Source organism: Phoenix dactylifera, chromosome 13, assembly GCF_051530095.1.
Source record: "Phoenix dactylifera cultivar Ajwa chromosome 13, Ajwa_hap1_PhDact_Kaust_v1.1, whole genome shotgun sequence".
NCBI classification, from domain to species: Eukaryota; Viridiplantae; Streptophyta; class Magnoliopsida; order Arecales; family Arecaceae; genus Phoenix; species Phoenix dactylifera.
In genome coordinates this window covers 27952566-27963828 of record NC_143202.1, presented here as the reverse complement: position 1 = coordinate 27963828, position 11263 = coordinate 27952566, and the positions used below count along the sequence as shown (strand labels likewise).

The 11263-nt window shown below is 44.2% G+C and overlaps 1 protein-coding gene across 1 annotated transcript; it reads right to left on the bottom strand.

Moving 5' to 3' along the window:
- Nucleotides 1–1348: 1348 nt before the first annotated feature.
- Nucleotides 1349–2974, bottom strand: LOC103703083 (CEN-like protein 2). Its single transcript, XM_008785782.6, has 4 exons — nt 2626–2974; nt 2448–2509; nt 2105–2145; nt 1349–1954 (listed from the first exon to the last, which is right to left on the bottom strand). The coding sequence occupies exons 1-4, from the start codon at nt 2824–2826 to the stop codon at nt 1737–1739; spliced, it is 522 nt and encodes a 173-aa protein (XP_008784004.1). The 5' UTR covers nt 2827–2974; the 3' UTR covers nt 1349–1736.
- Nucleotides 2975–11263: the final 8289 nt, after the last annotated feature.

Below are 11263 nucleotides of genomic sequence, written 5' to 3'. Positions count from 1 at the left end.
TTCGGGTTGAAAATATCTGCTGTATGTGGCCCGTTAGATGAGTCTTGGTTGCTTTTTCTTTTTTGATTTTCTTAAGAAATATGGTGGTTAGCGGCGGATAACCATAAAACACTGGGCTGGAGGAAAGATATCACAATATGCTCTTGGCCACCTGGAGCAGGAGTTGGCATCGTCTTCAGGTTGAACTGCAGGAATTTATTGATTGAACCGCAGGAATTTGCTGCATGATGGACATAATTGAGTGGACCTTACATGGTCCTACTTAGTGTACGGTCTAATGGACTGCGTAGGATCCACTCGGTCGTAACATGGATGGCCGTGATTGGAAGGGTTCAACGCCAAGACGGAGAGGATTCCAGCGTCGGCGGTGGTTTGGCGTGGAGCCACGCATGAGGCTAGGATCCTGTGGCCTGGAGGCCAACTTGTTCCAATGATACCTAAGACGGAGAGGATTCCAGCATCGTCCGTAGTTCGGCGTGGAGCGAGACTGGAGGCTAGGATCTTGTGGCCTGGTGCCCAAGCCGTGCCGATGACAGCTAGGACTTCCCTTCCCGGTCGGTCCTTTTGGACGGCACGGCATCCTTTCGAAAATAAGGCTGGAGGAAGGAGGGCAAAGGGCGGAGATATCGTGCAACGAGAAAGATGTGTCGGATCGGAAGGAAACCCCCGCGAATCTTGTTCGTCCTTGGTCTCTGGTTGGTGATCGAGCACTGGGATCGGTCATACACATCAAATGGACAGTAATTACCTAGGATCCTGCCGCTGTAGGGGCGTCCTGCGTTTCTGTGAGACGACACGCACCTCCCGATGTCATCATCGTTGGGATATCCTCTGGATTTTACGTGTCCCTCCGTATTTCCTGTCCCGCCACGTCTCTTTTGTTGGAGATCCGTGACGGGTACCATGACCAGCGCCCGAGTCTACTAGGTTGTCCTGGATGCGGGCACTGTCGCTGGAATATTTAACAAAGATTTAGCAAATGATTTCATAAAGAGAGGCTCCACCCTAATTGGACGTGCTTCTGTATCTGCCGCTAGAGTGCTGAAAGCCGGCGCGCTAGCGGCATAATCCCCGTCTTTGGAAGAACTCCCCCATACAAATAAATAATGCAAATTAGATCTAGATCTTTGCTTGGAAAGTCAACTTAGCCGTGAGTTGCGACCTAATTTCATCCAATCAGAACAACGAGTTCCAGATGATGGCTAAAGACAGGTCAGGTGTATTCGCTATGCTGGCCCTGGTCCACGTCTTCATTTTAGCGGGGAATTGCGCACCTGGACAAAGTAAAAGCATGCCAAAAGAAAAGTCGCACACAGTCGAGCATAAATGGAGCCAGAGAGAAGAGAAGGGGCAGGCAAATCTTATCATATGAAAGCAAACAGCGCATTTACACCAGAAAAAGTAACACCAACAGCACCAACAGTCAAAGAGCCATCAACCGGCCAATAGTACTAAGAACAACACAAAGCCATGGGTGGGTGGCCTACCGAGGTTTGTACGCCTCTCAGCCTTTTCCCATTCGACACGTCCCATTCTGGAATACAGCAAGATTCAAATCCATGCACTGCTCCCAGTCAACATTGTCCTCCGTCATACTCAACTTTGCAAAGGAAGGAAAAGAACCTAACGGACCCTCACAATGAGTTAGCTTCTTATTATTTTTGCATGAAGAAAGGAAGTTCAAAGGAGAATATTTAGATTTTGAGAGAGAAAGAGGTGATAGCTAGCTATAGGATTTAGCGCCTCCGGGCAGCAGTCTCTCTCTGTGCGTTGAAATAGACGGCAGCAACCGGGAGGCCGAGGTCATTCTCCTCCGCGAAGCGGCGGGTGTTGAAGTTATCCCGCGAGTCCGGCGGGGCCACGGCCTGTCTTCGCTTCTGCTTGAAGAGAACGAACACGAAGCGATGGATGCCTATGTTGGGCCTCGGGCTCTCGTAGCTCACCACCTCCCTTCCTGCGTTCAAATAACAAATTAATATCACCATCCCTGACTCAGATAACTCGCTTTCTATCGCGGTCAGCACTCAACAAACTCGCTCTCTCTCTCTCTCTCCCCTCTTGCGCAAAAAGAAAGAGACAGTACTGAGATGGAGGAGAGGCCCACCGAAAGAAGCATCAGTGGTGCCTGGAATATCAGTGACGATCCTGTTCGATGGTCAAATTCAAAAGCAAATGGTTAGCCGCAAGACATTGGCAAATAAGCAACCATATCCACTTCTATGCATGCATACATGTCCGCATTTAAACATGCATATATTCATGAAGTGTTTGGAGATAAATTAAGGTTTCGCATTTTATAATATACATACAGATAGCATGCATGACCTATCTACGTACATGCATGCATGACGGTATGCGCCATATAGAATGCTTTTACAATTCGCTACTTATTTTTGCCTCTTTTTCTCGGGGCGGAGGAGATCTAGAGAGGGTCTTTTAGGGTTTACCAGTGGAGGTGCTCCCTCAGGTAAGGATCGCTAGGGCCAGGAACATCCGGGTCTGTCATGACCTGAAAAAATAGATGAAGAATGCATAGGATCGATGAGTTCAAAGACTTCGACGGTGCAGGAGAAGTGATAAGGTTGGGTTTAAAGGAAAACGTGCGAGGAGGAGGATGAAGCCTACCAGTGTGAAGAAAGACCTCATGTCAGCCCCTTGGACCTCAACCCTGGGCTTGGAAGCGACTGCAGAAGGATAGAACTCATGGCCATTGCAGACCAGCTTGTTGGAGTTGTAGGTTACCACCATCTTCACACTGGGGTTGAAGGGGTCCAGGACTTCTCCTATCACCCTCCCAACAATCAGCGGCTCCAAAATTCTTGCCATGGTTAAGGCGGGACGAGACAAGAAATCAGAGGTCACAGAGGAAGGATCCTCTGGGAAGCGAACGGTTCCGTCCCTTGAAGGGTTGGAGGGCTTCTTGTTGCACAATATTGAAGTAGAAGCCTCTCTATTTATAGTGTTGAAGAGCACTCATGCGCATCTACAAACTTAAAAGAGAATGCCCATTTACAAACCTAAGAAGAGAACTGTGAGGCATGGTACGGGAATTAATCAATATGAAACTTTAAAAAAGGCAACTAGAAGAATCTCTTTTGCTGCCTTGATCATGTCATTAATTTCACACACAGCCATACATGTGTCTTCATTTCTATCTTTATTTTATTTGGTTGTAAATGCCTACTTAAGGAAAGTTGGTCCATTAGCAAATGATTAGTTTTTTGTTGAACATATTACATTTTAATAATATTATGGTTTCTTATTCTCGCATAAATTAGTGTACATTTGCATCGTCTAGGTTAAAATAAAATAAATGACAAAAGCATCCTGAACTTTGAATTCTTACAAGTTTTTCTCTCTTTTTTTCTGCTCTCCCATTTATAGTTGAGAAACCTCATTTTTGGCATGAGAAAAAAAAAGTGGGGGGTCATTTTTCTTTATCATGAGGAGAGGACAACATGAAATTCCCTGCGTGGGGAACCTTTCCTCTCTTTGGAGCATGACTTGGCTTCCTATAGTTTTATCGAGCACAAAGGAGGATATATATTTTGTAGGTGGAGCTTCCTTTGGGCATTCCCAAACTGCAAGCAGCCAGTCCGCCCTTTTTCTCTTAAGGCAAAAAAGTGGGGGACTGACTGTCTGAGTTGGGTGTTGCAGGAACCTTCCCAAACTGCATTGCACCCAAAGGGGTTTGCCATTAATGGTGATTATTCCTTCTGAGGGCAGCAGAGAGGAGCATAAAGGAGCTCCACCACTCCACTTCACAAAGTGGCTCCAATCTAGTGCCGAGATGCCATTACCAGAGTAAAGAGATCCAATGGTTCTTAATTAAGCAAAAAAAGGGGATTAGCTTCCATAAATGGTGGAAAGAAGTACATCTTTGTGGTGTTTTTCCATTTGGCATTCCACCTCTTGAACACGCGCGTACAGCCCATTATGTTCCAACCTTTTTTTTTTTTTTTTTTTTTTGCCTTTTCATCTTTTCTCACCCATTGGTTCGCTGAAGCCTACTTCTTGAATCCGGACATGGGGCAAAGCATGCATAAGGAGCAGTGCTTGCAGACACTCAAATCGAACACACCTAAATCTGACCATATGTCGACTTAATCAATTTGAGCACAACCCGTAGATAAAGCTAACACCAATGCGTCTGCCTACCATGGTCCGGAAATAAAGTGTAAGCTTTGATCTGATCTAACCAAATCCAACAACAAAAAAAAACATCTAAACACTAGAATTTTCACGGCCGATGAGCTGCACTATGTCAGGTGATAGCTATCAGTGATGGGTCCATTAGGAGATACATGAATCATTTGCACATACCCTCTGCTTCTAAATATTTGGACTATGTTGAGTGATGGGGTAGTCTTTCAGGCCAAGCATGTTTTCAGAGAGACAAATAAGGGCATGGACTGGGTGGCCTCGTATGTGACTAGCCATTCTGGAGGTACTTTATAGGTTGGAGAAGAGAAACTGCTTGGAGCTCTTCGAAACTTATTATTTTCTGATTTTATTGAATGTATCTATACTAAAAATGTATAAATCATCCGCTTCAATAAAAAAAAAAAAAACATTTGCACATAGTTCTGGCAATGAATTCTATGTGCAATCTTTAATTACTTGGACTCAAGTTGGAAAGAGATCCACCCCATATTGAAGCCACTATGTGATGGGTCAAATTTGAGCGAGAATTTCGACGGAAGCTCACTTAGATTAGGTCCATGCCAATCTAGATGGGACTAAATTGAAACTCCTAGCAGCACTGCCTAATGAAGCCACGCATTGCTGGAGAAAGCGAGATCAGAGGTTTCAGTGTTCCGTCAAAAAAAAAGAGATTACTTGCAGGGGTTTTCAGGGGAGTTGAGTGCGTTTTCTTTTTTAAAGGAGCAGAAGTACTTCGAGTTCCAGCTTGCAAAAGGGAGGAGTGGGAAAAGGCGAGAGCAACTCGGTCTTATGAATGACCAGCACTTTGCTTTGGCAAATTAGAGGAATCCAGGCGAACTTCAAGTACTGATTGCTTTGGTTTTATGAACTGAGGTACCGAGGCCTACTGATTGCTTTCCAACTTCAAGTACTGATCGCTGCTTGCCATTTTAAAGGTAAAAAAAAAACCAAAAAGTTGGAGAATTGGATGGTGCTCCCGTGAGATATCCTACGGGCGAGCCGAACCACAGCCCCTGACGTCCCATGACCACGAGCATACCACGTAAGCAACTTTTTTTTTAAGTCGGGGTTAATGTTTGCTCTAGTTTTCCTCTATATGCTCATTGGAACAGTGTTCATTTTCTCCCTTTTTTTTCTTTTTTTTTTTCTTTTAACTTGCTAAGTAAATCAATCGCCAACCTCGCTGCTCTTGTTGAGTTTAAAAACTTAAAAATACAATCAGTTGCATGTATTCCCACGAGGACTGTTTCGAGCCTATAGTTGAAATTCTACAGCAACTCTTAAGTCCTGTTGTAATTTAAGTTGCATAGTTGACTTACAAAAAAATCCATTTCTTGTATTTTGAGAAATCTCCCAAAAAAAAAAAAAAAAAGTATCTTTGACAGATATTCCATCGAACAATCTGTAAATGGATGGGGAGGGCTTGAGAAGGGCAAAGAAAGTGAAGGAGAGGGTGGATGGCGGCAAAGGAGAAGGTGATGGAGTGGAGTAGGAGAAAAGCAAAATGAAGTCCAAAACAGGGCAGATAGCCATGGGCTTCTCGAAGGTGACCTAGATCGACAGCAGCATCGAGAGAAACAACAAAGAGAGACTCAAGAGCAAGGTAGGAAAGGAAAAGGGAGGAGAGGAAGGAGGAGAAGGTGGAGGAGGAGAGAAATATTTGTTTTTCTAACTAAAATACTTACTCGAGCTACTGTAACTTATCATGCAGCCAATTTGACTACAAATTAATCTACCGCAATATTTCTCTAAGTTGCAACCGAATGAGTAATTCAACTTACTATGCAATTTGAGTTATAGACATCCAAACAAATGGATTGACTCACACCGATAACTTGAGATGAATATAACTCTACTTACTAGATACCAAACAGCCCTATAGAACAAGATACAAGAACAATAACTATGATCTCGATTTTTAAAAAATTCTCAAACTTTGATTACATGGGAAACATTTTTTTTCCTTACTATATTTTTTTCCTTTTCTTTTAAAAGGTGGAGATAAGCCCCATGATAGATACATTTAGATAAAAAATATATTTATATAAAAAAATTCTCTTGAAAAGACAGCGGATGGTCCGATATCAAATTTAGCATTCACTTTAATAATGGAGTTAAGATATGTCTTTTTTATAGACATTAAAAAGAATTGGATTCCACATATATATTTAGGTCTAAAGGATTAAAAAGATATAAGGATGGCAACTAGAGCAATTGATAAAAACTTCGATGGTTGGTACCAATAACCTGAATTTGAGTCTAGTGACACTTGATTTGAAATATAGCAACGGAGTCCAATAAAATTATTATCTTTTTACAGAGAAAAAGATTAATTTTAATGTGCACCTCTCCCCAACCCCTAGTTAGCCATAAAATGAGTAATGCTAGGAAAACACACAAAAAAAGAGACATTTAATAATAGTCGACAGCTCATGTTAATGGCAACATTGGTAACACATTAGCTAATAAAAAAAGTGTAAACCACATCAGCTATTTTTTAATTAGTCCTTTTTTGTGATTCCCTAGCATTGCTCCTAGCCGGTTAGAAACCTGACACTTCATTGTTCCTGCAGGCAAGCGGCATCGAATGTTGTGTTTTAGGGGAAAAAAAAAGGGGAAAATGGAAGTTGGGAACATACCCAGATTATAAAATCATGATAATGTAAAATAATAAAAGAGAAAAGACATGAGGATTAACGAGGCAAGGTAAAGGTTTGAAGTTTAAAACTTTGCAGCTAAATCAGGAGTATAGCCTTTGAGCGTACAGGCAACATGTCCAACTTGAGAGAGACTTGTTGATTTGCCGGAAAAAATAATAATAATAAAAAAACCCAATAAAATGGCTTGTTGGCAAGATTGGTAACCTGTCTATGGAGTGAAAGAAGACAATTGTTTTCCTCCTCCAGAAGAGATCAAATGCATCTTAATGCAACAGTCCATCTAAAGTGGCATGCACCATGGAATAATTGACATCATCTACATAATTAAAGATATAATCTTTTGTATTTTGTATGGAAATGTAAATATCTTTTTGCATATTTAATTGTTATAATATCAACGCTGCATTTTTTGCATTGTTGCAATGTAGCTCATCTTCTTTCCAATGGAGATCAGGACGTGCTGGAGGTACTAATGTGCCAAAACCTAGTAACCCTTCCATGGCTTTCACAACCGCACATCAATCACCATGAACCACCTCCTCCTCTGTCGAGCCCACCTTTATGTCCAGCACCTCTGCCATGAACCCTAATCCAAGAGATACAAAAGTCGAAATCTTGAAAGAGTATCAACTCTAAAATCTCAAGTCATAGAAATATCAGAGGGCAATTCACCAACTTCTTGGGTTTCTTACCATAAATATTTGACAACTCTCTCTCATTATGTAATGGAAGCTCTTCTCAGATGTGATCCCTTCAAAAAAGGGAGCTCAAAAGTAAATGAGAATCTCGATGAAGCTTGATTGGTCAGACAAAAACACAAAAATAGAAAATGATAGGACTAAGCAATATCAACTCCAATCTCAGATCATATCACCAAGATAGATATGACCAAGAACTATATGTTCAGACAAATCAATGCAATTCAAAAGAAGCATTAAGAAAGAGAGCATCAGAAAAGCAGAACCACAAAAAAAAAAGCCTCATCGCTGCCAGTCCTATAGGATAAACCCTTACTCTAGTTGTATCTTGTTTGGGGGAAATAGGATCGGGCCGTCTAAAAAAGACCCTATCATGATCCGCCATATTGTAGGCTTTCATGTTGGATTCCGATTGTCACGCCCCCGCCTCTGCGGAGCACGTGAGGCACCTAGTGCCCATGTGGGAGCCACATGATGGGAGAAACACGGGGCTTTCCTGTTAGATATTGTCCGGTTCTGGGGCTTCACGCAAGCGTCCTTCATCCCTCTCCAATTTTGTTTTCCTTCCAAAATGCGTCTGCAAGATTTGGATACACCCGCTTCATATGCCCAGGCTCTAGAACGAGTCTTTCCGATGTGGAACTATTAGGCTTCACACCCTTTCCACCATCGGACAAGAGTCGTCCTCAGCTCTGATACCAAATATCACGCCCCCGCCTCCGCGGGGCACGTGAGGCACCCAGTGCCCATGTGGGGGCCACATGAGGGGGGAAACATAGGGCTCTCCTGCCAGATATTTTTCGGTTCCAGGGCTTCACGCAAGCGTCATTCACACCTCCTCGGTTTTATTTTTCTTTCTAAAACGCGTCTACAGGATTTGGAGATACCCACCTCATATGCTCAAGCTCTGGAACGAGTCTTTCCGATGTGGAACTATTGGGCCTTACACCCTTTCCACCATTGGACAAAAGTCGTCCTCGGCTCTGATACCAAATATCACGCCCCCGCCTCCACGGGGCACGTGAGGCACCCAGTGCCCACATGGGGGCCACATGAGGTGGGAATACGAGGCTCCCTTACCAGATATTGGTCGGTTTCGAGGCTTCACACAAGCATCCTTCACCCCTCCCCAGTTTTGTTTTCCTCCTAAAATGCATCTACAGGATTTGGACACACCCGCCTCATATGCTCAGGCTCCAGAACGAGTCTTTCCAATGTGGAACTATTGGACCTCACACCGACATCTAAGATGCGAATTCTGGATATGGATTGGGGGGCGGTAGCAGAAGCCCTTAGGGGAGGGAGGAAAGCTGCTGTCATTGGAGGTGTGGCAGATGGAGAAATCATCGCCTCTACTGCCAAAGGCCTGCCCCCCTTGGAAGGTGGTGGAGGGGAGTCATCTGCAGGGTCCTTCGAATCCTCATCAGTAGCAAAGGAGAAGTAGGTGTCAAAGCACTGCGAGGAGAGACGAGGATCGTAGTCGAGGTAGCCATTGTCATCGATAGGGCTGTTAATGAGCTGAGCTGCTCGGGCTCGGCTCGGGCTCGGCTCGGTAAAAGCCCGGCTCGGGCTCGGCTCGTTAGTCAAACGAGCCCGAGCCTAATATGAGGCTCGTTTACATCCGAGCTCGAGCCCGAGCAGCTCACGAGCCCAAACGAGCTTGGGCCTTTGGCTATTTGCTGAATGCTGATTGACTCCTAGTCTGAAGTCTCCCATGGCCATGGGCCCACCCGGCCAGCCCCCTCTCAAGTCCAGACTCCCGAGCCCGAGTCCCAATTTCTCAAATGGGCCAAATCCCAAATTAGGATTTCTCCACTCTCCAGTCGGACCAGCCCCCACCGTCCACCGACCCAGATCAGTGATCACCACTCACCAGATGCTCATGCCCTAGTCTCCTGTCTCCCTCTCGGCCGCCTCTCCCACTCGACTCCCAGCCCTCCCCTGATTTCGGCCTCTCCCACTCGACTCCCATCCCTCCCAGCCCTTCCGGCCTTTCCCTTCCGGCGACAATCCCCTTCCGGCGACGATCCCCTTCCGGCCTTCCCCTTCCGGTCTGCCCGACCCCATTGCCTTCGAACTTCGAAGGCTTGAAGGCTGAAGCCCCAGCCCCGCCGCGCTCCGCCTCCCTTCGCCCGCACGCCGCGCCGCCGGCCGTGAAGCCCGACTCCACAGACAGCAGTCACAGCACCACCGAAAGTCCGAACCCCCCCTCCAAACCCTTCAAGGCTTCAAACCCCCCTTCAGGCCTTCACCCTGCCTCCCTCCAAACCCCTCTCGCCCTCCAATTCTCCAAACCCCTCCGGCCCTCCTTCTCCTCCGAACCCCTCACCCCTTCCATCATCTGGACGGCTGGACCTCGACGAGACGACGACTCGATCCCTCGACTTGCTCCTCCCGGATCTTCCCCGACTCCGACTTGCTGAGTTGCTGCAGCGCTGACCCCCGACCGGCGACCGGCCGACCCCGACTTGCTGGTGAGTTTCCTCTTCTCCCCTCACCGTCCATCATCTCTTTGCTCCTCAGTTCTCAGTCCTCAGTCCTCAACTCCTCAACCGTCCATCATCTGTTTCACTGTTTGATTTTATCTATTATTATTTCTTTATGAAAATTTGTTTGGGAGGAGGGCCGAATGTTATGCTTTCAAGTGTTTAAATGAATTGGCGTCTAAATTTGTTTGATTTTGTTTTAGCCTTGAATAGGCTTTGTATAATTGTATGGCAGTATGGCATGCTTATGTACTAAATATGTAATTTGATTGGTTGTTTATATTTTTCAAGAAATGTCAGATGGCCAACATGAATTCGATCAACATGCCTCTACAGCTTATAGTGCAAATGAACTTGTTTATCCAACTTCAAATTTGTTCCTTAATGAAATTTGGAGAGTGAAGGAGAAATTAAATGATATGTCCTTTGATACTAGAGATTTTGTGATGCGCATGACTCGAAGAATGAATGAAAAATTTGAGAAGTATTGGGGAGACTGTAACTTACTAATGGCAATTGGAGCAGTTTTGGATCCTCGCTATAAAATGCAGCTCATTGTATTTTGTTTTCCACAAATTTATGGTGAGGATGTTTTTCAACGCCATATTGATGATGTTCATGAAGCTTTAGATATGCTCTACAAGGAATATGTATCTTCAGATGGACAAATAGATGTTGATGCTAGCAATATCCTAAGTATCTCCTCCAAACTGAAAAAAAAAAGAAGGGCTAATCATCGATTTCATATGTGGGCTCAACAACATAGGAATGCTATTCCTTCAAACAAAACTGAGTTGGACATGTATCTAGAAGAAGATATTTTCAAGCCTAGTGATGAAGACTATGACAAGTTTGATGCTTTAAATTGGTAGAAAGCCAACACTTTAAAATTTCGCTATCTATCAAAAATGGCTCGGGACATACTATCCATTCCTATTACTACTGTTGCTTCAGAGGCTGCATTTAGTGCTGGAGGTAGAGTGCTTGATCAATATCGTAGCTCTTTGAAGCCTGAGACTGTACAAGCTTTGATTTGTACTGGAGATTGGTTGCGTCAAGAGCTTGGATTGGAGCAGTCATCAAATGTAAGTATCATTTATAGTATTTAATATATTTTTTAGTAGTTAGTTTTTCAATTTATAATTTCTGGTTTCTTGTTTAATTTGCAGGTTGATGAAGAGTTTACGCAATGGAACACAGAGACTGGTCTAAACGAGAGTACTTGAGAACTTGAGATTTATTATGTTTATTGTGT